Source organism: Heterodontus francisci, chromosome 16, assembly GCF_036365525.1.
Source record: "Heterodontus francisci isolate sHetFra1 chromosome 16, sHetFra1.hap1, whole genome shotgun sequence".
Lineage (NCBI taxonomy): Eukaryota > Metazoa > Chordata > Chondrichthyes > Heterodontiformes > Heterodontidae > Heterodontus > Heterodontus francisci.
The window spans coordinates 92,810,254-92,838,141 of NC_090386.1; the positions used below are offsets into that span (position 1 = coordinate 92,810,254).

Sequence of the window (27,888 nt, forward strand, 5' to 3'; positions counted from 1 at the left end):
ACGCAGACACAGGGAGAACTTGCAAACTCCACACAGGCAGTACCCGGAATCGAACCCGGGTCCCTGGAGCTGTGAGGCTGCAGTGCTAACCACTGCGCCACTGTGCCACCACTACTGACCGAGCTGGCCGAGTCCGAAAGGACACAGCTGCTAGACTGGGTATGCAGCACGTGGTGAGGGAAAAACATACTTGACCTCGTCCTCACCAATCTGTCTGCCGCAGATGCATCTGTCCATGACAGTATTGGTAGGAGTGACCACCGCACAGTCCTTGTGGAGACGAAGTCCCGCCTTCATATTTAGGATAGCATCCATCGTGTTGTGTGGCCTGACCACCTTGGTAAATGGGATAGATTTCAAACAGATCTAGCAATGCAAAACTGGGCATCCATGAGGCGCTGTGGGCCATCAGCAGCAGCAGAATTGTGTTCAACCACAATCTGTAGCCTCATGGCCTGGCATATCCCCCACTCTGCCATTACTATCAAGCCAGGAGACCACCCTGAAGAGTGCAAGAGGGCATGCCAGGAGCAGCACCAGGCATACCTCAAAATGCATGTCAACCTGGTGAAGCTACAACCCAGGACTACTTGCATGCCAAACTCTGTAAGCAGCATGCGATAAACAGAGCTAAGCGATCCCATAACGAACGGATCAGATCTAAGCTCTGCAGTCCTGCCACATCCAGCCGTGAATGGTGTGGACAATTAAACAACTAACTGGAGGAGGTGGCTCCACAAAAATCCCCATCCTCAATGATGGGGGAGCCCAGCACATCTGTGCAAAAGATAAGGCTGAAGCATTTGCAACAATCTTTAGCCAGAAGTGCCGAGTTGATAATCCATCTCGGCCTTCTCCTGAAGACATCAGCATCACAAATGCCAGTCTTCAGCCAATTTGATTCACTCCGCTGATATCAAGAGAGGACTGAAGGCACTGAATACCGCAATGGCTATGGGCTCTGACAATATTCCGGCAATAGTACTAAAGACCTGTGCTCCTTGCTGCACCCCTAGCCGCGCTACAACACTCGCATCTACCCGACAATGTGGAAAGTTGCCCAGCCATGTCCTGCTTTTTGTGCACAGGACAAGTCCAACCTGCCAATTACCGCCCCATCAGCCTATTCTCAATCATCAGTAAAGTGATGGAGGGTGTCACCAAAAGTGCCATCAAGTGGCACCTGCTTAGCAATAACCTGCTCAGTGACGCTCAGTTTGGGTTCTGTCACGGCCACTCAGCTCGTGACCTCATCAGAGCCTTGGTTCAAACATGGATAAAAGAGCTGAACTCCAGAGGTGAGGTGAAAGTGACTGCCTTTGACATCAAGGCAGCATTTGGCTGAGTATGGCATCAAGGAGCCCTAGCAAAACTGAAGTCAATGGGAATCAGGGGGAAAGCTCTTCGCTGGTTGGGGTCATACCTAGCGCAAAGGAAGATGGTTGTGTTTGTTGGAGGTCAATCATCTGAGCACCAGGACATCACTGCAGGAGTTCCTCAGGATAGTGTCCTAGGCCCAACCATCTTCAGCTGCTTCATCAATGACCTTCCTTCAATCATAAGGTCAGAAGTGGGGATGTTCGCTAATGATTGCACAATGTTTAGCACCATTCATGACTCCTCAGATATTGAAACAGACTGTGTAGAAATGCAACAAGACCTGGGCAATATCCAGGCTTGGGCTGATAAGTGGCAAGTAACATTCGTGCCACATAAGTGCCAGGCAATGACCATCTCCAACACGAGAGAATCTAACCATCTCTCCTTGACGTTCAATGGCATTGCCATCGCTGAATCCCTCACTATCAAGATCCAAGGGGCTACCATTGACCAGAAACTGAACTAGAGTAGCCATATAAATACCATGGCGACAAGAGCAGGTGAGAGGCTAGGAATCCTGTGGTAAGTAACTCATCTCCTGACTCCCCAAAGCCTATCCACCATCTACAAGGCACAAGTCAGGAGATGTGATGGAATACTCTCCACTTGCCTGAATGAGTGCAGCTCCAACAACACTCAACAACACTCAAGAAGCTCGACACCATTCAGGACAAAGCAGCCCGCTTGATTGGCACCCCATCCACAAAAATTCACTCCCTCCATCACCGATGCACAGTGGCAGCAGTGTGTACCATCTACAAGATGCACTGCAGCAACACAACAAGGCTCCTTAGACAGCACCGTCCAAACCCACGACCTCTACCAACTGGAAGAACAAGGGCGGCAAATACATGGGAACACCACCACCTGCAAGTTCCTCTCCAAGTCACACACCATCCTGACTTGGAACTATATCTCAGTTCTTTCACTGTCGTTGGGTCAAAATCCTGGAATTTCCTTCCTAACAGCATTGTGCGTGGACCTACCTCACATGGACTGCAGCAGTTCAAGAAGGCAGCTCACCACCACCTTCTCGAGGGCATTTAGGGATGGGCAATATATGCTGGCCTGGCTAGCGATGCCCATAATCCCGTGAAAGAATATATAGTAAAAAAATCCACCCATTTTCACCTGATGGAGCCAGTGAAAATCTCAGCAATAAAATTTTGATAGATACAAGTCTTTCACTGGAGCTCTTTAGCTTTCAAGTTACAACTGGAACAAAAAAACCTTTCATACTACCTAGCTCACTCCATGCCATACTTTACTTTCGAAGAGGTGTTGAGTTTTTGTGATCATTATGGAATGGGGGATGAAAAAAAATGGATAGATAGCTAACGAGATCTTGCCTGGGTAAAAAGTGGCAGTTGTATACGTCAGTACAGATGAAAAGGATCAAATACAGTAAGTTTAAAATTATTTCTGAGGGTCCGAGAGGAGCAGGATGGTTCCTCCGGGCTCCACAAGAATTCAATGGGCCACTGCCACACCATGTTTCCCACACGCTACACCTGTAATTTCCCCTCCCCTTCAGACTAATCTTGCTGCTGATTGGTTTGGCCTTTGGGCCATCCGATATTGCGCCACCTGTGAACTGGCAAGTTGCAATGGGGCATCCATTTGGTTCTCGCAGCCTACCAGCAATGCGCTAATGAGGCTGGGCCCTCAACCTGGCTGCCTCATCAGTCGGCCAGCTGGCTGTTTCACTAGTTGGCTATTTGACAGTTAAAATCAACCCCTATCCTCCTTATACCATTCATTTTCATGATATTCAAGCATTTGCAGCAGAGGTTAGTATCCCATGCTCCAACATCTGCTTTTTGTCTCTGGATTGTGAATGTGTTTCTTTAGCATTCTGTTGAGAGCAGTGAATGTTGATATTTCCATATTTATACATCAAACCAAAATACAGAATTACAACAAATTGCAAGTGCTTCCATTTTTTTGTTAAACTTTGAGGATTTGTGTTTTAAAACTGAAAAGATTCCATAGATGTTGGAACTTTGTGTTTTGTTAATAAGAGGTCATCAGAAGGACTTTGGACTGAGCTCGTAAACAACAGTTCCTGATAGAATCAAGGAGTGCTAAAAACAAGCCCTCACTAGAGGGCACCTGTCTTCAGATAATTACCCAGCATGGTTTTTTGACTTGGGGAATAATGTTTACAAAGAAGTGATAGGTCAAGATTTATGGGGGTCAGGAGGCTTAACTCTTGTGACATTGTTTTTGGTTTCGTTTTGGACAGTGAAGACCCAGCCTATTGGGCGGCACAGTGGCGCAGTGGTTAGCACTGCAGCCTCACAGCTCCAGGGACCCGGGTTCGATTCTGGGCACTGCCTGTGTGGAGTTTGCAAGTTCTCCCTGTGTCTGCGTGGGTTTTCTCCGGGTGCTCCGGTTTCCTCCCACAAGCCAAAAGACTTGCAGGTTGGTAGGTAAATTGGCCATTATAAATTGTCACTAGTATAGGTAGGTGGTAGGGAAACATAGGGACAGATGGGGATGTTTGGTAGTAATATGGGATTAGTGTAGGATTAGTATAAAATGGGTGGTTGATGGTCGGCACAGACTCGGTGGGCCGAAGGGCCTGTTTCAGTGCTGTATCTCTAATCTAAAAATCTAATCTATCCAATCTCTCTTTATAACTCAAGCCCTCCAAACCAGGCAACATCCTTGTGAATCGTTTCTGCACCCTCTCTAGCTTAATCACATCTTTCCTGTAGTGCAGTGACCAGAACTGCACACAGTATTCCAAATGCGGCCTAACCAACGTTATGTACAACTGTAACATGACGTCCCAACTTCTGTACTCAGTGCCTCGGCCGATGAAGGCAAGCATGCTATATGCCTCCTTCACCACCCTGTCTACCTGTGTTGCCACTTTCAGGGAACTTTGTACTTGCACCCCAAGGTCTCTGCTCAACACCACTCCCCAGGGCCCTGCCATTCACTGTATATGTCCTGCCCTGGTTTAACTTCCCAAAATGCATCACTTTGCACTTGTCTGCGTTAAATTCCATTTGCCAATCCCTTGCCCACTTTCCCAGTTGATCTATATCCTGTTGTAACCTTAGACAACCTTCTTCATTGTCCACTATACCACCAATTTTGGTGTCCTCTGCAAACTTTCTAATCATGCCCCCTGCATTCACATCCAAGTCATTAATATATATGACAAACAACAGAGGGCCCAGCACCGATCCCTGTGGCACACCACTGGTCACCGGCCTCCAATCTGAAAAACAACCCTCCACTACCACCCTCTGCCTCCTATCACCAAGCCAATTTTGTATCCAATTGGCTAGCTCACCCTGGATCCCATGTGTTCGAACCTTCTGGACCAGCCTACCATGCAGGACCTTGTCAAAGGCCTTGCTAAAGTCCATATAGACAACGCCCATCGCCCTGCCCTCGTCAATCCTCTTGGTCACCTCCTCAAAAAACTCAATCAAATTCGTGAGACATGATTTCCCATGCACAAAGCCATGCTGACTATCCCTAATCAGACCTTGCCTTTCCAAATGTATATAAATCCTGTCTCTCAGAATCCCTTCCAATAACTTTCCCACCACTGATGTAAGGCTCACTGGCCTGTAGTTCCCTGGCTTATCCCTGTTGCCCTTCTTAAATAAAGGCACAACGTTTGCTATCCTCCAGTCTTCCGGTACCTCACCCGTGGCTAACGATGATACAAAAATCTCTGCCAGGACCCCAGCAATCTCCTCCCTTTCTTCCCATAGCATCCTAGGATACACCTGGTCAGGCCCTGGGGATTTATCCACCTTAGTGTGCTTCAAAACCTCCAACACCTCTTCCTTTGAAATGTTGATATGCTTTAGGATATCGCTGTTCCCTCCCTTGAACTCACTAGCTTCCATGACCTTCTCCACGGTAAATACAGACGAGATGTATTCATTTAAGACCTCACCCATTTCCCATGGCTCCACACATAGATGACCATACTGATCCTTAAGGGGACCTACTCTCTCCCTAGCTACCCTTTTACTCTTAATATACTTATAGAATCTTTTAGGATTCTCAATTATCTTATCTGCCAGGGAAATCTCATGGCCCCTTTTCGCCCTCCTAATTTCCTTCTTAAGTGTACTCCTACATCCCCTATACTCCTCCAGGGACTCGCTTGATCCCAGCTGCCTATAGCTGACATATGCCTCCTTCTTTGTCCCAACCAGACCCTCAATTATCCCTCATCAACCAAGGTTCCCTAAACTTGCCAGCCTTGCCCTTCCATCTAACGGGAACATGCTGGTCCTGAACTCTTCCTATCTCACTTTTAAAAGCCTCCCACTTGCCAGACGTCCCTTTACCTGTAAACAGCCTCTCCCATTCAACTTTTGAGAGTTCCTGTCTGATGCCATCGAAATTAGCCTTCCCCCCCAATTTAGGACTTCAACTTGAGGACCAGTCCTATCCTTTTCCATAACTATCTTGAAGCTAATAGAGTTATGGTCACTGGTCCCAAAGGGCTCCTCCACTGACACATCAACCACCTGCCCATCCTCACCTCCTAAGAGGAGGTCGAGTGTAGCCCCTTCTCTAGTAGGGCCATCCACATACCGTTTCAGAAAACTATCCTGGACACACTTAACAAATTCTTCCCCATCTGATCCCTTAGCACTAAGGCAGTCCCAGTCAATATTAGGGAAGTTAAAATCACCTACTATTACAACCCTATAATTCCTACACCTATCTGTGATTTCCCTATATATATGCTCCTCCAATTCTCTCTGACTATTGGGGGGCCTATAGCATAATTCCATTAAAGTCATCACCCCTTTCTTATTTCTAAGTTCTACCCATATGTCCTCGCTGGACATTCCCCCCAGGATATCCTTTCTAAGTACTGACGTGATGTCCTCCCTAATCAATAGTGCAACTCCCCCTCCTCTCTTACCTCCACCTCTGTCACACCGGAAGCATCGGTACCCCGGAACATTGAGTTGCCAGTCCTGCCCATCCCTCAACCACGTTTCCATAATAGCTATAATATCACAATCCCATGTACCGATCCATGCTCTGAGTTCATCCGCCTTACCTGTAAGGCCTCTTGCATTAAAGTAAATGCAGTTTTGCCTACCAGACCTTCCACGCTCCCTGCCCTGCCCCTGCCCAGCCTTTCGACTGGACTTGCTTGCTTTAACCTCTATATTTGCCTCAACTATCTCATCGGAGAGACTACTATTTTTGGGTCCCACCCCCCTACAAGACTAGTTTAAACCCTCCCGAGTAGTACTAGCAAATCTCCCCACAAGGATATTGGTCCCCTTCCAGTTCAGATGCAACTTCTCCCTCTTGTACAAGTCACCTCTGCACCAGAAGAGATCCCAATGATCTAAGTAGCTGAAGCCCTCCCGCCTACACCAGCTCTTCAGCCACGCATTCATTTGCCTTGTCCTCCTATTCCTACCCTCACTAGCACATGGCACAGGGAGTAATCCTGAGATTACAACCCTAGAGGTCCTGCTTTTTAACCTTCTGCCTAACTCCCTATATTCACTTTGCAGTGCCTCATTTCTCTTCCTGCCTATGTTGTTAGTGCCAATATGGACCATGACCTCTGGTTGCTCACCCTCCCCTTTCAGAATGTTTATGTGTTTCCAGTGGGTTCTTGGAGTTCTGTGAGAAAGAGATGGGAGCCGACAGGAGAGGCTGTGGTGAGCCAGCACAAGAGGTCTTTTCAATCTGGGAGCAAAACAGCTTTATGTCAATTCAAACACTGTACAATTTAAAGCTCCCCAAGTTGGCCAGCAGGGTAGTCACGTGACTGGTATAACCACTTCTGGCTTTGTTTATTGTGTGGGTCAGGGAATGGTCCTTTGTCTACAAATACTGTCTATTAATATGTAAAAAATGTCTTTCCAGCCAGGGGCCTGGTAACCCCTTGTAACAGGCCGTCTCTTCTTCCCAGTAACAATTTGAAATTTAATGTCCATGTGGCGAAGTTAAAGTGCCTCACTCTTGGCAGGTTGGGGCCTGCATGACAGTATACATAACTGGGAAAAAAATTTAAATATATATTTGTGACCTGTGGAGAAGTGAAACTAGAAAAACAGTGCACTCCTCCCGCCTCGGTCATAACATATAATTGGGGACTCTTTGCAGGATAACCCAATGCCGACCGTGTACAATTGTAAGTGGGGTAATAATAATTGAAAAGAGGAAAAGAAGAAAAAAGCAAGTTTCTTGTGCAGTCGATTAAAGTTTACTCTACTGGAATGTCTTTATCAGTTATTATGACCTTTTTGGGGAAGGAGGACGTATTCCTGAGTGACTTAAGAACTTAACCGAGGTTAAACTAAAGGATTTGGCATAACTGTTGGTGTTAGAGTTAAAACCAGGAGGTAAGAAAGCAGATATAATTGAAGTAACGGCACACCATTTGACATTGGAAGAAGAAGACAAACCAGAGGGTAGTGGAGTTGTATTAGCTAAAATTCAGTTACAGATGAAGCAGCTCAAGCAGGAACAGGAAATGGAAAAATTTAAGCTTCAACAGGAAAAAGAAAAAGCAATAGAATTGAAAAAAGATTGAACTTGAAAGAGTATTGACAACGAAGAAGCTTGAATTTGAAATAAAGGGAAAAAGAAAGAACATAACAAAGAGAGAGAAATAAGGGACTTCAAAGTTAAAAAGATGGAACTAAGACAAAGGGGTGGTCTTGACTCCAGTGAAAGTTTATTTTATTTATTTAGAGATACAGCACTGAAACAGGCCCTTCGGCCCACCGTGTCTGTGCCGACTAACAACCACCCATTTATACTAATCCTACATTAATCCCATATTCCCTACCACATCCCCACCATTCTCCTACCACCTACCTACACTAGGGGCAATTTACAATGGCCAATTTACCCATCAACCTGCAAGTCTTTGGCTGTGGGAGGAAACCGGAGCACCCGACGGAAACCCACGTGGTCACAGGGAGAACTTGCAAACTCCGCACAGGCAGTACCCAGAACTGAACCCGTGTCACTGGAGCTGTGAGGCTGCGGTGCTAACCATTGCGCCACTGTGCGCCCATTCTGGTGAGGAAAGATCTGGCTCCAGCTCAGGACCCAGTGAAGAGCTGTTTAAATTTGTGCAAGCCCTCCTTAAGTTTGAGGAAAGGTATGTAGAGGCATTTTCATTTCTTTTGAAAAGATAGCCAGACAGATGAAGTGGCCAAAGGAAAGCTGGACATATGCAAAGCAGGTTGATGGGCAGAGCTCGTGAAGTTTATGCCATGCTTTCTGAGGAGGCTTCTGCAGATTATGAGATGGAAAAAAAGGCTTTTCTCGCTGCATATGAGTTGGTCTCTGAAGCGTACAGGCAGAAATTTCAGAACCTCGGGTGATAGCCTGGGGAGACTTATATAGAATTCGAGAGGGTAAAGCAAATTAATTTTGATTGTTAGATACGGGCACTAAAGGTAGAGGCCACGTATGAGAATCTCAGGGAACTAATTCTCCTGGAAGAATTTAAAAATGTGCTCCCTCCGTTCGGAAGAACTCATGTAGAGAACCAAAAGGTTTCAAGGGCCAGACAAGCAGCAGAAATTGCTGATGATTTTGAGCTTGTTTATAAGCCCAAACCCTTTGTCCATCACCCCCACAAATCCAAGAAGAATAGAAGGGGGAGGGTTAAAGGAAGGCAAGTAGCCGGGGACATGAAGGGATAGCTGGGAACGCCCCGGGATCTCCTCTTCAGGCCAGAAAAGAAGAAGCTGAGGCTGACAGAGGTCCTCAAGTCAAGGTGTTACCATTGTCAAAAGGTGGGACACCTTCATGCAGAATGCTGGAAGTTGCAGTGTAAACCCTGGGAGTTATTGGGGTACCCAAAGCCAATGCAGAGAAAGGGGCCCTGACTAAGAGTACGACAGATCAGGCTGTAGCTGTGACTGCAGCTGTAAGGCCAAATAGCAAAACCTTGAGTGTGGAGGTCATAAATAAGGTACCTGAGAGTTGTAGGGAATTCTTGTGAAAAGGATAAGTAACTCCTTATCCCTCAAGTGTGGCAGGTAAACCTACAGTTATACTTTGGGATACAGGAGCCACCCAAACTCTTTTGCTGGGAAAAGACATAACTTTTCCACCAGAGAGTGTACAGTATGCCGGTGTTTTAGTGAATAGTATTGGAGGAAGTATATACCCTGTATCAGGTGTACTTAGAGTGTGACCTAATGTCGGGAATGGTAACTGTAGGAGTTGTCCATAGTTTGCCAGTAGACGGAGTTGCCCTACTCCTGGGGAATGATTTAACTGGAGCGAAAGTAGTAGCTTCTCCAGTAGTCATGGAAAAACCAAGTGAAGTTAGAGACAGAATAGTTGCAGGAAAAAGTTCCAGGAATTTTTTCTTCATGTATAGTGACCCGAGCAATGGCTAAACAAATTCCACTGTTGGAGGTAAAATTGGCACCACAGTCAGATAGTCGAATATGAGTATTGCTGAAAATAGAGACATGTTGTCGACGCTTTTCATCTTGCACTCATCAGGACAATCGCAAGAATAACCAATGTGAGGGAAATCAACAACTTTTACTGCATGAGAAGACAGTGCTGATTGGTTGGCAAGTGAACTCTGATTGGTAGAGAGAAACGTGTCTTTGATGGAAAGACACCCAACCTCTTACCTCTTGCATATTTCCGATATGGAGATTATGTGTTTGTTATATTTGAATCCGCAGCTGCATGCAATAATTTCCTTACACGTCTTAACGGGCTCCATCCTGCACTCAAATTCACCTTTGAAATGGAGCAGTCAAATGAGCTTCCTTTCCTTGACGTACTAGTTGAGAAATCTGTTAACGGGTTCTCTATCATGGTCTACCGCAAACCTACCTACACTGGTCAATACACGCATTGGGATTCTTACAGTTCCATATGTGAAAAGAATGGCCTTAGCGGCAACCTCATAAATAGGGCCCAAGCTATTTGCTCACCATGCAAGCTTGATGCTGAAATAGGGCGAATCAAAGACATCCTGCGTGACAATGGCTACCCTGATCAGATCATTTTCCCTGTATATCGCGCAAACCTATGAATGGGCCTAAGGCCATCTTTTTCGGCCCTGAAAAGTGCCCAGTCTACCTCAAATTACCCTGGAAGGATAATGTATCCCAAAAATTTGAGCAACAGGTAAAGTAAGCTGTTTCACGCTGCTACTATGTAGTAGCAACACGTGTGGTGTTCACCACCAACAGGATGCTGCTGTCAAGCCAAAAAGACATCCTGGCTATCACACAAATGAGTAATGTGATATATGAATTTCAATGCCAGCGTGATGCTAGGCATATAGGCCGTAAGTCCCAAAGACTGGCAAATCGTATCAAACAACATGTCCATTGCGAACAGCAGAAGGGACAAGGTACAGGCTGTACCCAATCAGCCCGTGCTTGCAAAACTCAAAACAGTGTCCAACATTAGATATGATTCTGCGATTGGACAACATTTGTGTGCTAAGAATTACGGTGACAATCAATTTAAGATTGTCAGTAGGGCTCGCAGTGTGGTGCATTTGAGCGTACTGGAAGCTACATATATTAATACGCAGGACCCGGTTCTTTGCAGACAGAAAGAATATGTACAAACATTGTGCCTGTTTCAGCTGAACAAAATAAGTGACAGCCATTCGCTGGTTCATTCCTCAGGGCAATGTCTTGACCAATCCGAGTCAAGCTGCTTGGTTTAAATTTTAAACAAAGCTTGGCAGTTAACAGTCAGTCACCGTAAACTGGTGCATTCTCCATGGCAAGGCCTCTATCAATCAGAGTTCACTTGCCAACCAATCAGCACTCTCTTCTGGAATTTGCAGGTGGTGGTTCCCATGCATTTGCTGCCCTTGTCCTTCTATTTGGTAGAGGTCGCGGGTTTGGAAGGTGCTGTCTAAGGAGCCTTGGTGCGTTGCTGCAGTGCATCTTGCAGATGGTACACACTGCTGCCACTGTGCATCGATGGAGGGAGTGAATTTTTGTGGATGGGGTGCCAATCAAGCGGGCTGCTTTGTCCTGGATGGTGTCGAGCTTCTTGAGTGTTGTTGAGTGTTGTTGGAGCTGCACTCATTCAGGCAAGTGGAGAGTATTCCATCACACTCCTGACTTGTGCCTTGTAGATGGTGGACAGGCTTTGGGGAGTCAGGAGGTGAGTTACTTACCACAGGATTCCTAGCCTCTGACCTGCTGTTGTAGCCACAATATTTATATGACTACTCCAGTTCAGTTTCTGGTCAATGGTAGCCCCTTGGATGTTGATAGTGGGGGATTCAGCGATGGTAATGCCATTGAACGTCAAGGGGAGATGGTTAGATTTTCTCGTGTTGGAGATGGTCATTGCCTGGCACTTGTGTGGTTACCTTAAATCTATGTGCCCTGGTTATTGTCTTCTTTGGCCTCCTTGTCTCGAGAGACAATGGGTAAGCGCCTGGAGGTGGTCAGTGGTTTGTGAAGCAGCGCCTGGAGTGGCTATAAAGGCCAATTCTAGAGTGACAGACTCTTCCACAGGCACTGCAGATAAAATTGGTTGTCGGGGCTGTTACACAGTTGGCTCTCCTTGCGCTTCTGTCTTTTTTCCCTGCCAACAGCTAAGTCTCTTCGACTCGCCACACTTTAGCCCCGCCTTTATGGCTGTCCACCAGCTCTGGCGATCACTGGCAACTGACTCCCACGACTTGTGATCAATGTCACAGGACTTCATGTCGCGTTTGTAGCGTCTTTAAAGCAGAGACATGGAGGGCTGGTGGGTCTGATACCAGTGACGAGCTCGCTGTACAATGTGTCCTTGGGGATCCTGCCATCTTCCAAGCGGCTCACATGGCCAAGCCATCTCAGGCGCCGCTGGCTTAGTAGGGTGTATATGCTGGGGATGTTGGCCGCATCGAGGACTTCTGTGTTGGAGATATGGTCCTGCCAACTGATGCCAAGGATTCTCCGGAGGTAGTGAAGATGGAATGAATTGAGACGTCGCTCTTGGCTGACATACGTTTTCCAGACCTCACTGCCGTAGAGCAAGGTACTGAGGACACAGGCTTGATACACTCGGACTTTTGTGTTCCGTGTCAGTGCGCCATTTTCCCACACTCTCTTGGCCAGTCTGGGCATAGCAGTGGAAGCCATGCTTGTTGATTTCTGCGTCGACAGACAGGTTACAGTTGCACCTAGGTAGGTGAACTCTTGAACTACTTCCAGAGTGTGGTCACCGATATTGATAGATGGAGCAGTTCTAACGTCCTGTCCCATGATGTTCGTTTTCTTGAGGCTGATGGTTAGGCCAAATTCGTTGCAGGCAGCCGCAATCCTGTCGATGAGTCTCTGCAGCCACTCTTCTGTGTGGGATATTAATGCAGCATCGTCAGCAAAGAGGAGTTCCCTGATGAGGACCTTCCGTATTATTCCGGTTATTGACCCCTCCGCTAAAGGAAAAAGTTTCTTCCTATCTAACCTATCAATGCCCCTCATAATTTTGTATACCTCAATCAGGTCCCCCCTCAGCCTTCTCTGCTCTAAGGAAAACAATCCTAGCCTTTTCAGTCTCCCTTCATAGCTGAACATCCTGGTGAATCTCCTCTGCACCCTCTCCAGTGCAATCACATCCTTCCTATAGTGTGGTGCCCAGAACTGTACACAGTACTCCAGCTGTGGCCTAACTAGCGTTTTATACAGCTCCATCATAACCTCCCTGCTCTTATATTCTATGTCTCGGCTAATAAAGGCAAATATCCCATAGGCCTTCCTAACCACCTTATCTGCCTGTGCTGCTGCTTTCGGTGATCTATGCACAAGTACACCAAGATCCCTATGACCTTCTGTACTTCCTAGGGTCCTACCATCCATTGTATATTCCCTTGCCTTGTTAGTCCTCCCAAAATGCATCACCTCACACTTCTCAGGATTAAATTCCATTTGCCACTGCTCCGCCCATCTTACCAGCCCATCTATATCGTCCTGTAATCTAAGGCTTTCCTCCTCACTATTTACGACACCGTCCTATTTTCATGTCATCTGTGAACTTACTGATCATACCTCCTATATTCATGTCTAAATTATTTAATGTACACTACAAACAGCAAGGATCCCAGCACCGATCCCTGTGGTACACCACTGGTCACAGGCTTCCATTCGCAAAAACAACCCTCGATCATCAGCCTCTGCCTCCTGCCACTAAGCCAATTTTGGATCCAATTTGCCAAATTGCCCTGGATCCCCTCGGCTCTTACCTTCTTAACCAATCTCCCATGCGGTACCTTATCAAAAGCCTTACTGAAGTCCATGTAGACTACATCAACTGCTTTAGACTCATTTACACATGTAGTCACCGCCTCAAAAAATTCAGTCAAGTTTGTTAGACACAAAGCCATGCTGACTATCCCTGATTATTCCCTGCCTCTCCAAGTGAAGATTAATCCTGTCCCTCAGAATTTTTTCCAATAGTTTCCCAACCACTAATGTTGGACTCACCGGCCTGTTATTACCTGGTTTATCCCTGCTACCCTTTTTGAATAATGCTACCACATTCGCTGTTCTCCAATCCTCTGGTACCTCTCCTGTGGCCAGAGAGGATTTGAAAATTTGTGTCAGAGCCCCTACTATCTCCTGTATAAACAAAGAAGTTCTGTTACACAGCTACTTCGTAAAATGGCATTGATGAGTTGAAGAAATTTGGTTCTGTTTTAATTTTAACTTTTCATTGCATTTGGGAAACTTTTAAAATGGAATTTTTATTGAAAAATAGTGCCTTGTAAGGCGTACAAACATTCCTAATGAAAAACTACTTTTAGTTACATGATACTATGAGGAACACATTAGTTATATGTGCTGTTAAACACGATCTTCCTATCAGGTGTGCAGTAACAGAAACTGTGTTAACTGATTCTTTTTCAAAATGTGCAAGTACATTGGTTATTATGTAATGAAGCTCTTGTTAAACAGCATAAGAAATTAAAGAGTTGCATAGTAAACCATCTCCATGTTTACCATCAATATGATATTGATAAGTGTAAAATAATTGAGCGTATTACAAGGGTTACACATTACTTGTTTTTGGTGCTTTGTTAATTTATAAATGGCCTCTTCATGAGATCTTAGAACCTTTCACTTACATTAAATTATGGACTCTTGTAACTGCCCAATAGTTCATTTCCATTTCTGGTCATGAAAACGTTTATTTCTTGATCTGGTCCAATTTCTAAAATGTGGCCTTGTTTATATTCTTGAATAATGTGATAATATGACAATGAGCTAAGTCTGTACCAGATGGATAATTTTTAAATATTTCCAGAGAAATTGCTATTTGAAAGACGACTCCATATACTGTGAAAATATCCATTTGGTCATTGAAGGGGATCTCTTATGTTTACTACTTACCACAGTTACAACTTCAGTTAGTCTATTTCCAAATTGATTGTGAGCCATCTTTTTATTTTTAACTTGTTTCAAAACTTGGCAGGGTCTGTGTTTAATAATAGAGTTTGCTAAAGATGGACCTGAAAACAGTCCAATACCAGTCAGTGCCAGGTAAATGACTCATTCCATGAGGAATTACACTGTTTACCATAGTTCAATTCATCAATGAAATCAGTATCAGAGTTCAAATGAGGAGCACTTCAAAAAGGAATTTTATGTGAAATGTGGAAACGTAGAAACAGGATTATGTCACTTGATCCTGTTCTGCAATTCTAATAGATCATGGCCATTCTGTAATAAACGCAAAATACTGTGGATGCTGGAAATCTGAAATAAAAAGAGAAGCTGTTGGAAATACTCAGCAGGTCTGGCAGCATCTGTGGAGAGAGAAGCAGAGTTAACGTTTCAAGTCTGTGACCTTTCATCAGAGCTGTCCATTTATAAGCACACTGGGCCATCAGTGGAGAAAGTTAATTGTTTTCAAAGTACTTAAATTTATACTTGCCATCTGCTTTTTACCTTAGTTTATTTCATTTACTTGTTCTGCAGTATCATTCAATGTTTTGACTATATTGATTGTATTTTTTTCTCTTTCAGTTGCAGAGTGTGAACCACATTGTCTTTTTCCTGAACTCTCTGCTGAAAGGAGAGCTGAAAGGAGTCAAGGGGGTGAGGCGACATTGACTATGTTTTCACAAAAATATTGTTAAGTGGCAGCTCAGTTATATAGCAGTTAATGATGAGTTTTACAATTCTTCTGATGTGTAGTTGTAGGTCATTACTTATGTAAGTAGAACCATTTATTTAAAAAGAAATCTATTGCAGCATTAAGCCATGCAGACCAGAGTTTGATTCCCAGTGTAGACTGAATTAGCTGAGCTCAGCCAGGTTAGCAATTGAGACACTAAGGCTTGAATTTTATGCTACCCCAGCAAGGCGGAGGGGTGGCGTAAAATTGAGCGGGAGGCTCCGGGAGGCCTTCCCGGTCCTGCCTCCGCCCCACTTTACGTGGGCCGGGGAGGGGGGGGTGGCGAGAAACGGGCCGCCCGCTCCAGGCCACTCAAGGCCCTTAAGTGGCCTGTTAAGGGCCTTCGCCTGCCTCCACAGGTATTTTACCCGTGACAGGGTGCCCAATTGAGGGCCGCCCCCCGTTTCCCCAACCACCCCCAGGACCCAAGACGCTTCCCCTTCCTCCCCAAATGACCATCCTTGCCTCGCCGGGGAGCAACCTATCCACATCTTCAGTCCTGCCTCCATTTTCTCGGCTGGGCTGCAGTCCCAGCAGTGGCCACCACGTCCGGACGTCCTCCCTCAAACGGGTGGAAGTCCTGCCTCGGAACAATTAAAGCCCGGGGACCTGTAAAATGGCGGGTCAGATTCCCGGGCTGGGCGGAAGCGGGTTCTCCACCGACTTTTATGTCGGTGGCCAGCTCCCGTCTGCCCATGATAAAATCCAGTCCCCTGAGCAGAAAGGGGGAAAAAATCAGTCAGTCCTGATGACTATCCATTAACCCATGCAGAAAAGTGTTTGTGTCGTCAAGGATAGGATTGGGCTCAAATCCAATGCCTCCCACTGTTCAATTGTTTGCCATTAAATCAATATTTAGGCTCATGTGAAGAATGGCAGGGTGCTGGAGGGCTGTTGAAACTTTGGACAGAAAACAGAGGTTGTTACCATATCTATCCCAAACCCGCCCACAGGATAAAACAATCACTGGCCCTGATTTTCATGGGGGTGCTTCCTTAATTGGCCTGGAGATGGGCCAATCAGAGGCTTTCCAGCTTGAAAGGAGCAGCTGGTTGCAATAGAGAGTGATTAAGGGAGAGGGCACTTCAAAATGGAGGCACCCTCTCCAACTATTTTAAACAAATTTAAAAAATGTATCTTGCAGACAGGCCACCACTGTGTTGGGTTGGTGGGTCCCTCTACAGCCTTTTACCTACAATTACATAGGATATACGGCACAGAAGCAGGCCATTTAGCCTAACTGATGGAAAAGTAACAGTAATACTGGACATGTCAACCAGAGGCTGGACTCATGCTCCGGAGCCATGAGTTCAGACCCCACCACGACAGCTGGGGAAATTTAAATTCAATTCTTAAATCTGGAATAAAATGCTCGTCTCATTAATAATGATCATGAAGCCAGTGGATTGTCGTAAAAACCCATCTAGCCCTTCTGGGGAGGAAATCTACCATCTTTACCCAGTCTGGCCAATGTGTAACTCCAGATCCACAGCAATATGGTTGACTCTTTATTGCTCTCTGAAATGGCATAGCAAGCCACTCAGTTGAATCAAACCGCCACATGGACTGCAGCGGTATAAAATGATAGCTCACCACCACCTTCTCAAAGGCCATTAGGGATGGGAAATAAATTCTGGCCTTAACCACAATGCTCACATGCCAAGAACGAATAAAAAAAAGTTCATGCTCCACTCGAGCCTCCTCCCATCTTTCCTCATCGAAATCTCTTATTGTAACCCTCTGTTGCTTGTCTAGCTTCTCTTAAATGCATCTATACTATTCGCTTCAATCATTCCCTGTGGTAGCGAGTTCCACATTCTCACCACTCTCTGGTTAAAGAAGTTTCTCCTGAATTCCTTATTGGATTTCTTGGTGATTATCTTATATTGATGGCCTCTTCCCCACAAATGGAAACATTCTTTCTGTATCTACACTATCATAATTTTAAAGACTTCTATTAGGTCACCCCTCAGCCTTCCTTTTTCAAGAGAAAAGAGACCCAGCCTTTACATCCTTTCCTGATATGTATGCCCACACATTTTTGGTATCATCCTTGTAAATATTCTCTGCATCCTCTCCAGTGCCTCTATATCCTTTCTGTGATACGGCGACCAGAACTGTACAGAGTACTCTACTGTGGTCTAACCAAGGTTCAATACAAGTTTAGTATAACTTTACTACTTTTCAGTTCTATCCCTCTAGAAATAAAGCCTAGTTCTTGGTTTTCTTATTTATGGTCTTGCTAACCTATGGCACAACTTTTAGTGATTGGTGTATTTGTACTCTGAGATCCCTTTTATTCCGCTACCCACCTTGACTTGCAGCTTCCAAGTAATAAGTGACCTTCCACTTCTTTCTAACGAATTCTACTTCCTCACATTTTAATTGTGTTGAACTTCATTTGCCAATTATTTCCTCATTCTGCAAGTTTGAGCAGAATATATTTTTCCTGCATTCTGTTAAACACCACTTTAAATGTTCCCATTGTTGTTCTACATCATTGTTTTCCAATATTGTTGCCCATTTTATTTTCCTAAATTCTATTCTCAGCCCTTCAAAATCACCTTTTCTCCAATCCATTAACCTGGATGTCGCTATCCTAATGTCCTTCTCTATTATCATCTTAATGCATATTATATTATGGTTACTATTGCCTACATGTACTCCTACTTTTACTTCTCGAATCTACTCTGTTTCATTCCCCATTACTAGATCCGATAGCGAATCTTCCCTTGTTGGGCTTTTTACATATCGGGTTAGAAAGGATTCCTGTACGCATTGTAGGAACTCCATTCCCTTATCCCCTTTACCTACCTCTTCTTTCCAATTAATATCGGGGTAGTTGAAAGCCCCATGAATATTATTCTGTGTTTTTACTCAATTTCCTAATTTCTCTGCATATGTCTTTCTCCACCTCCCTTCAGCATTTTCATTCGTTTTTAATAGAATTCAGAATCACAGAATTGGTACAGCACAGAAGGAGGCCATTCAGCCCATCACGTCCGCACCGGTTATCTGAAAGAGCAACTCCCTCAGTTCCATTCCGCTTCTTTCTCCCCGTAATCCTGCACATTCTTCCTTTTTATATAACTGTCTAATTCAATAGGATTGCCTCTTATGTTTAACCATCTTCTTAGACTCCTTGCCACCCTTACTTTATTATTTTCTATGCTCTCCTTCCCTGTTATGTTTACATTAGGCTACTTAATTTATGGTAGATCCCTCCCCTATTTTTCTAATTTAAAGCCTTTGCCACTTCCCTATTTACCCTTTCTGTTAGGACACAGGTCCCATCCTGGTTCAGGTGGAGTCCCTCTCATCGCTACAGCTCCAGCTCCTTCCCATCCCAGAACTGGTGTCCCATGAAAAGGAACCCCTCTTTCTCACACCAGCCCTTTAGCCACACATTAGTTCTCCTGATCTATCTGCTCTTATGCCAATTTGCACGTGGCTTGGGCAATAATCCAGAGATTATTACTCTCCAGGACTGCTTTTTAATTTAGAGCCTAACTCCTGATACTCTTTCAGCAGGACCTGCTCCCTGTTCCTACCTATGTCATTTGTTCCAACGTGGACCACAATAACTGGATTTAACCCCTCCCTTTCCAACTTCCTCTCCAGCCACCATGAGATCTCGCTTACCCTGTCTCCGGGTAGGCAATACACTCTTTAGGATTCTCATTCTTGGCCGTAGAGGATGCTATCCATCCCCCTAATTATAGAGTCTGCCATATTTCTATTCTGCTCTTCTCCCTCTTGGACAGCCTTCTGAGCCATTTTGCGTTAATCTGCATTGTGATTCTCCTCCTTGCAGACTTTCTCCTTGTCCTCACAGATAGTAAGTGTTGGACACGACCAGTGTCTGCGGGACCTCCTTCTCAACTTCCCCTAAATCCCCATTACCCAGCTCCCACATCGGTCATATCCTCCCTTTTCTGAACTGGTGTTTTCCTCTGGGGTATGACTGTATTCTGGATAAAACCATCCATAAATTCCCTCCCCCTCCCTTGTGTTGAGGTCTGTCCAACTCTCACTCTGGCTTAATGACCCTGAGCCGGAATGAGTCGAGATGGAGACATCTGCTCAGGAAAGTCCACATTTTACAGTTCAAGTACACAACCTGCTCTGTCATGTCTTAGACTAGCCTTATTTTTTTTTATAAAATTAGTTAAAGTCTTTATTCAACAATTATTTGTAGTTATATTAAGTAGTTTAACTAGTTACCTATAAATTTAATACAGTACCAATATTATCCTGGTCTTGGTTTAAACTACTGCCCTAGTTTAGAGAAAAACAACCTTAAAACTCACCAACCAATCACCCACCTGCTCATCTAATTAATGCCTCTAGACTTCAGCTCTCGGGTCTGGCTGTCTCCTGCACCCTCTCTTGGATTGCTTCTTGTTTTGTAAAATACCAGAAGAGCACCTCTTCCCTCTGTACGCCAAATTCCGAGTACACTGTAGAAGCAGTAGCTGGATTTTGTGCGTTGGCAAAAGCCTCCTGTATTTATACTAGCAGAAATTCCAAAGACCTGAGTCAGCCCTGTTGACCAGGTAACCAGTACTAACTAGCCAGATAATTAACTGTGTAGCTGCCACTAGCAGGCAACTGATTTGCCACTTACTAACACTGAAAGAAACTACAAGTTAAGGTTAAAGTTAAGTTAAATGCTAAATTCTAATTTGCCAACTAGACTGGATTTTATAAGATCAATCCTTAAAATTTCCTCACTCACCATATTCTGGGAGGGCTTCTCGGCCTGCCTGGAGCACTGGTCCTCCGGTCTGCTGTCGGGAGACCAACTTGGTCGCCATGCATGCAGGGTCCTGGAGGTCAACTGGAAAATCTCAGTTGGCCTCCTTTAATTGAGCTCAATAGGCTCTTAATGAGCCATGTCAGCTACCCACCGTGTGCGGGCAGGTAGTCCTGCCGCTCTTCTGCCCCAACCCCCCCCCCCCCCCCCCCCCACCAACCACCTTGCCTCCAAAAATCGCTCAGAGGCGGGATGGAGCCAGAGAACTGGCGCATCAGCTGGCAGGGCTGCTTTTAGCTTCTGGATGCCTTTATTCCTGGCCCCAACGGGCACTTAAAATCCTGCCCAAGGAAACTGACCCCATGTTCATGAATAATGTTCACAATCATAATGTTCAGATCCTGGGGACACAACTAGTCATATCCTGCCAACTTGAGTACATAACCATTATCCCTACTCTCTGTATCCTGAGTGTCAGCTGTGGCTCAGTTAGTAGCATCTCACCTCTGAGTCAAAGGTTGTGGATTCAAGCTTCAGAAACTTGAACACAAAAAATCTAGGCTGGTACTCTAATGCAGTATCAAGAGAGTTCTCCACTGTTGGAAGTGTAAACTGATGATTATCTGCTCTCTCGGGTGCGTAAAAAATCCCATTGCACTATTTTAAAGAAAAGCAACGAAGCTATAGTCGGTAGGAGTGGTCTACATGTGGTGGACCCAGGGAAGTGGATTACAGCAAAGTGTTGGAGGACTTTGGAATGTTAACTATGCCAATCAGTTTGGGGATGTCGAAGAAGATCGGGAAGATCTATTTGGTTACTTTGATCAGAGCATTCTAACAGCAGGTTGGAAGCTAGACTGCAAGAATTTTTAAAATGAATTTTGGGAGAGGCAAGTGTGGAACTGGGGATGGTGATCCATTTGAGGAAATTAGATAGGAAAGAAATACTAGACAGGACAGTAGTTGCAGAGGAGAGAGGGGCGTACAGAATGTCAAGGACAAAAACTGGGAACTGGGGCCCCACCAGGAGAGGTGGGCACTGCCGATTGTAGTTGGGAGAACGAGAGTGCACTTCAAGATGGAGGCGCCCTCTGAAGACTTTAGCAAGTTTAAAAATAAAAAGTGGCCACAGCTACGAGATTGTCACTGTGGAGGGGGTACCCCTGTGGGGTTGGGTGGGGAAGGGGATATTAAATGAGGCATTGCTAGCCCCCTGGTTTGCTGTCGGGGGGGTGGGGGGGGTGGGGGCCACCTCCATCTATCAGCTGGGCTTCGGCCTCTGGGGGGGGCGGGGGGGTGCCACCTAGGAAAATTCCAGACATTGTCTGATGAATGCCCTGAATAGGCATTTTAAAGGGCGGCGCAGTGGTTAGCACCGCAGCCTCACAGCTCCAGGGACCTGGGTTCGATTCCGGGTACTGCCTGTGTGGAGTTTGCAAGTTCTCCCTGTGTCTGCGTGGGTTTTCTCCGGGTGCTCCGGTTTCCTCCCACAAGCCAAAAGACTTGTAGGTTGATAGGTAAATTGGCCATTATAAATTGTCACTAGTATAGGTAGGTGGTAGGGAAATATAGGGGCAGGTGGGGATGTTTGGTAGGAATATGGGATAAGTGTAGGATTAGTATAAATGGGTGGTTGATGTTCGGCACAGACTCGGTGGGCCGAAGGGCCTGTTTCAGTGCTGTATCTCTAATCTAATTGCCCTAATTGGCTACCATCTTCTAGTGTACAGGTGACCATCACCCCATCAAAGCAGCCTTCAAGAAAATACGTCAAATGCGTAAACATGCTGGTAGACTGGCACACCTGCCAGCAGTGCGACATTGCCAGCACGTCCGCATGTGGTTCTGCCTCCTCAGCTCAACGAACGTTCATCCCATAGCATCATAGGAAATAGGAGCCAGGAGTAAGCCATTAGCACATCAATTCTGCTCCACCATTCAAACAGATCATGGCTGATCATCTACTTCTACGTCATTTTTCTCCACTGTCCCCATATCCCTTGATGTCATTAGTGTCCAGACATCTATCAATTTCTGTCTTGAACATGCTCAATGATTGAGCTCCCACAACCCTCTGGGCTAGAGAATTCCACAGATTCACCACCCTATGAGTAAAGAACTTCCTCCTCATCTCAGTCTTAACTGGCCTGCCTCTTATTCTGAGACTGTGTCCCCTGGTTCTAGACTCAGCAGCCAGAGGAAACATCCTATCCACATCTACCCTGTCACGCCCTGTAAGAATTTTGTATGTTTCAGTGCGATCACCTCTCATTCTTCGAAACTCTAGAGAATACAGGCCCAGTTTCTGCAATCTCTCCTCATAAGACAATCCCATCATCCCAGGGATTAGTCTGGTGAACCTCTGTTGCATTCCCTCTATGGCAAGTATATCCTTCCTTAAATAAGGAAACCAAAACTGTACACAATACTCTAGCTGAGGTCTCATCAAGGCTCTCAGCAAGATATCTTTACTCCTGTACTCAAATCCCCTTGCAATGAAGGCCAACATACCATTAGGCTACCTAATTGTTTGCTGCACCTGCATACTAGCTTTTAGTGACTCCTGACTGTGGCTAGTCAGAGGCTGGGAATTCTGCAGTGAGTAACGTCGTTCCTGATTCCCCAAAGCCTGTCCACCAACTACAAGGCACAAATTAGGAGTGTGATGGAATACGCTCCACTTGTCAGGATGAGAGAAGCTCCAAAAACACTCAGGAGGCTCGGTACCATCCAGGACAAAGCAGCCCACTTAATTGGCACCCTGCCAACCACCATGTTCACTCCCTCCACCACTAGCGCACTGTGACAGCAGTGTCTACCACCTACAAGATGCGCTGTAGCAACTTGCCAAGGCTTCTTTGACAGTTACTTCCAAACCTGCAACCTCTACTGCCTAGGAGAACAAGGGCAGCAGGCACATGGGAACACCACCACCTGCAAGTTCCCCTCAAATCACACACCATCCTGACTTGGAAATATATCGCCATTCCTTTATTGTTGCTGGGTCAAAATCCTGGAACTCCCTACCTAAAATCACTGTGGGAGTACATTCACCACACAGACTGCAGCAGTTTAAGAAGGCAGCTCATCACCACCTTTTTGAAGGCAATTTAGGGATGAGCAATAAATGCTGACCATGACAGTAATGCCCACATGCCATGTAAAAATAAAAAAAAGTGTGCAGCTGCAGCTGTGACTGAGTCACAAAATGGTGATTCCCATGGGAATTTAGAACATATGTGGCACATCTAATGTATTAAAGATAGACTTATTAGCCTCGTAGCACTAGAACTTGCAATATGAAAGTTACTGACACAAGAATTCTGGCTAATACAATCCCAGTTGCACCATTGTTATGAGAAAGAATCCTATTTACTCCTCCCTTTTACTCCTTTTTCTACTTTTTTGCAGGATTTAAAGAAGCCCTTTGAAAAAGCTTGGAAAGATTATGAAGGCAAATTGTGAGTTTAAAAACTGATATCTGGTCTAAAACAGTAGAAATGCATTATATTTTCTCTTCCTCCCTCCCCATTGAACACAGGAACAGCAGTAGGCCATTTAGCCTGTCAAGCCTGCTCTGCCATTCAGATAAATCATGGCTGATCATCTACCTCACCGCCTCTTTCCCACGCTATTCCCATATTCCTTGATGTAATTAGTATCCAGAAATCTATCGATTTCTGTCTTGAACATGCTCAATAATTGAGCTTCCACGGCCCTCTGAGGTAGAGAATTCCAAAGATTCACCACCCTCTGAGTGAAGAAATTCCTCCTCATCTCAGTTTTAAATGGCCTACTCCTTATTCTGAGGCTATGTGCCCTAATTCTAGAGTCACCAGCCAGGTGAAACATCCTATCTACATCATTGCACCTTTCATTCTTTGAAACTCCAGAGAATACAGGCCCAGTTTCCTCAATGTCTCCTCCTAAGACAATCCCACCATCCCAGGGGTTAGTCTGATGAACCTTTGTTCTGTGATAGCTACCTACCATAGATCATAGAATCATACTGTTATTCTGTTAATTATGTATCAATTGTTTGATTATATGAAGGTGGAGGGTGTTAATTGGGGTCTTGCTTGACCCCTTATAAGCAAATACTGACTGAGACTGGGAGAGGGTTTTGAGTGAGGAGCTACATGTTTGTAATCCTTTTACTCTGTACAATAAATGTGAGATGGAGTAAAGATAGGCTCCAGCATAATCCTTCCATAATAAGCTTTTTGGAGTTTAACAATACAACACAGGAGACTTCAGCCAATTATGCCTGTGCCTGCTCTTTGAAAGAGCTATCCAATTAATCTCATTGCTCTGCTTTTCCCCTATAGCCCTGTAAATGTTTTCTTTTCCAAGTATATATCAAATTTCCTTTTGAAAGTTACTATTAAATCTGCTTCCACCAGCCTTTTGGCGAAGAATTTGATTTCATCATAACTTGCTGCATTAAAATAATCATTGCCAAACACACTCAAATGATAACGTAATTTAGGTAAGGTTATGTTAAATTCAGATCTTGAAGAATTGCTGTAGAAGTGGATTTGCAAACCAACGTACAATGCATATCAGCCGAAGGTTCTTGAGCAAGTCTTTTCCCGTTCTTTCCTGTCTGCAGTAAAACAGAATCGATGTTTGTGTCTACATTTTCTTGCATGATGTCTTAATAATCCCACATGAACAAATCTGATCAATGTTTTCATTAGCAGCACTTCTGCACAGCACTGGCTGCAGTGCAATTTAAATATTAGTTGACCAAAGGCGTCGAGGGTTGAACCAGACTGAGATACTACTTTGTTTAACTACATCTGCTGTAACACAATTGTTACTATTATAAGGTTGGAATCAGCGGTTACAGAAATATAGTTCTTTACTATAAGTAAGTTATATTATTGTAGATCCACAGAATCTAAGTCATCATCGACTAAACAAGTTAAATTTAAGTGTTGGAGCAGAACAAGTGCTCAGTTAGGAATCACAATTGTAGGACTGACTGACATTTGATATCCAAGATTGCAGTTGAGGTTAGTCAAAATTAAGTTCACAAGCTATTGTGCTAGATGACAGTGTTAGACTTTAAGGGTTGGTTTCTCCCTCTGTACCCGCCCCCCAAGTGGACTTTGGGCATTTGGCCAGCGGAATGCACTGGCCAGCCGACTGGTAGACCTGGAGGGAGATCTGGGCCATTTTGAGCACCAGGCTTTATTAGTGTTGAGTCAGCAGACTGCGACAAAATTGAACGTCGGCCAGGTCCCATGTCCAAAGAAGGTAGCTCCATTGGAGTTTGGGAAGACCCTATGTTTAGGTGGGGATAAGTAGCTGGAACAGAACATACGAACTTATGAATTTGGAGCATAAGTAGGCCATTCGGCCCCTCTAACCTGTTCCACTATTCAATAAAGATCATGACTGATCTGTTTGTGTCTCAAATTCCACACTGCCATCTACCCCTGATAACCTTTGAATCCCCTGCCTAACAAGAATCTATCTACCTCCGCCTTAAAATTATTCAATGACCCTGCCTCCACCACCTCTGAGGCAGAGAGTTCCAAAGTCGCACAACCCTCTGAGAAAAAAAATGTCTCCTCATCTCTGTCCTAAAAGGGCGACCCCTAATTTTAAAACAGTGCCCCCTAGTTCTGGACTCACCCACAAGAGGAAACATCTTCTCCACATCCACCTTGTCAAGACCATTCAGGATCTTATATACTTCAATCAAGTCTCCCCTCACTCTTCTAAACTCCAGTGAATACAAGCCCAATCTGTCCAACCTTTCCTCATAAGACAACCCGCTCATTCCGGGTGTCAATCTAGTAAACCTCCTCTGAACCACCTCCAACGCATTCACATTCTTCCTTAAATAAGGAGACCAAAACTGCACGCAGTTTTCGAGATGTGGTCTCACCAATGCCCTATATAACTGGAGCATAACATCCTTACTTTTATTTTCGATTCCTCTCTTAATAAAGGATAGCATTCCATTAGCCTACTTTATTACTTGCTGTACCTGCATACTAACTTTTTGGGACTCATTGGACTCATGCACTAGAACACCTAGATCCCTCTGCACCTCGGAGTTCTGTAGTCGTTCTCCGTTTAAGTAATACTCTGCTTTTTTATTCTTCCTGCCAAAGTGAACAACTTCACATTTTGTCACATTAGGTTCCATCTGCCAGATTTTTGCCCACTCTCTCAACCTATCTATATCAGTCTGCAAGCTCCTTATGTCCACTTCACAACATACTTCCTTAGCTATCTTTGTGTCATCTGCAAATTTAGCTACTATGCCATTGCTGCTCTCATCTAAGTCATTGATATAAATTGTAAAAGGTTGAGGCCCCAGCACAGACCCCTGCAGGACTCCACTCGTCACATCCTGCCAATCAGAAAAGGACCTATTTATGCATGCTCTCTGTTTTTTGCCAGCCAGCCAACCTTCTGTCCATGCTAATATGTTACCCCTTATACCATGAGCTCCTATTTTGTGCAGTACCCTTTTATGTGGCACCTTATCAAATGCCTTCTGGAAATGCAAGTACAGTACGTCAATGGGCTCCCCTTTATCCACGGCACATGTCACTCCTTAAAGAACTCCAATAAATTGGGTAAACATAATCTCCCTTTCACAAAGCCATGCTGACTATTCCCGATTAACTTGAGTTTTTCTAAGTGCCCAGCTATTGCCTCCTTCATGATCGATTCTAACACCTTCCCCACGACAGACATCAAGCTAACTGGCCTATAGTTACCTGTTTTCTACCTCCCCCCACCTTCTTGAATAGAGGGATTATATTTGCATTTTCCAGTCTGATGGAACCTTCCCAGAATCTAGTGAATTTAGAAAAATTAACATCAACGCATCTACTGCCTCATTAGCCACCTCTTTTAAGACCCTTTGATGAAGCCCATCAGGACCCAGGGACTTGTCAGCCTGCGGCTCCATTATTTTGGTCAGTACTGCTTTCCTGGTGTTTGTAATTTCACCGAGTTCCTCTCTTCCTTTCACCTCCTGATTTACAGCTATTACTGGAATGTTTTTTGAATCCTCTATAGTGAAGACAGAAGCAAAATACTTGTTCATTTCATCCGCCATTTCCTTATTATCTACTATTAACTCCCCATTCTCACTCTCTGGAGGACCAACACTCACTTTACTTACTCTTTTCCTTTTTAAATACCTGTAGAAACTCCTGCTATCTGTTTTTGCATTTCTAGCTAGCTTCCTCTCATACTCTAATTTCTTTCTCCTGATTAACCTTTTAGTCATTCTGTGCCATTCTTTATATTCTGACTAATCATCTGATCTGCCACTCATCTTTGTGCAATTATATGCCTTTTCCTTAAGTTTGATGCTTTCTTTAAATTCTTTAGTTAACCACGGATGATGGGTCCTGCCCTGAGAATTTTTCTTTACAGTAGGAATATACTTATCCTGAGTATTCTGAAATATCCCCTTGAATGTCTGCCACTGCTTCTCTATTGCTCTATCTCCTAGTCTAGTAACCCACTTCACTTCAGCTAGCCCAGCTTTCATGCCCACATAGTTGCCTTTATTTAAGTTTAAAATATTAGGCTTAGACTCACTTCTTTCTTTCAAACTGGATGTAAAATTTAATCAT

At 44.7% G+C, this 27,888-nt stretch overlaps 1 protein-coding gene across 5 annotated transcripts in view; it reads left to right on the top strand.

Annotated features, from left to right (window-relative positions):
- unm_sa1614 (un-named sa1614) overlaps positions 1 to 27,888 on the top strand; it is a 280,473-nt gene that overhangs the window by 104,496 nt on the left and 148,089 nt on the right. For all 5 annotated transcript variants that reach the window (XM_068048640.1, XM_068048637.1, XM_068048639.1 and 2 more), the window contains 2 exons: positions 15,369 to 15,440; positions 23,687 to 23,736. In XM_068048640.1, coding sequence (XP_067904741.1) covers positions 15,369 to 15,440; positions 23,687 to 23,736 — 122 coding nt within the window. The remainder of the gene's footprint in view (positions 1 to 15,368; positions 15,441 to 23,686; positions 23,737 to 27,888) is intronic.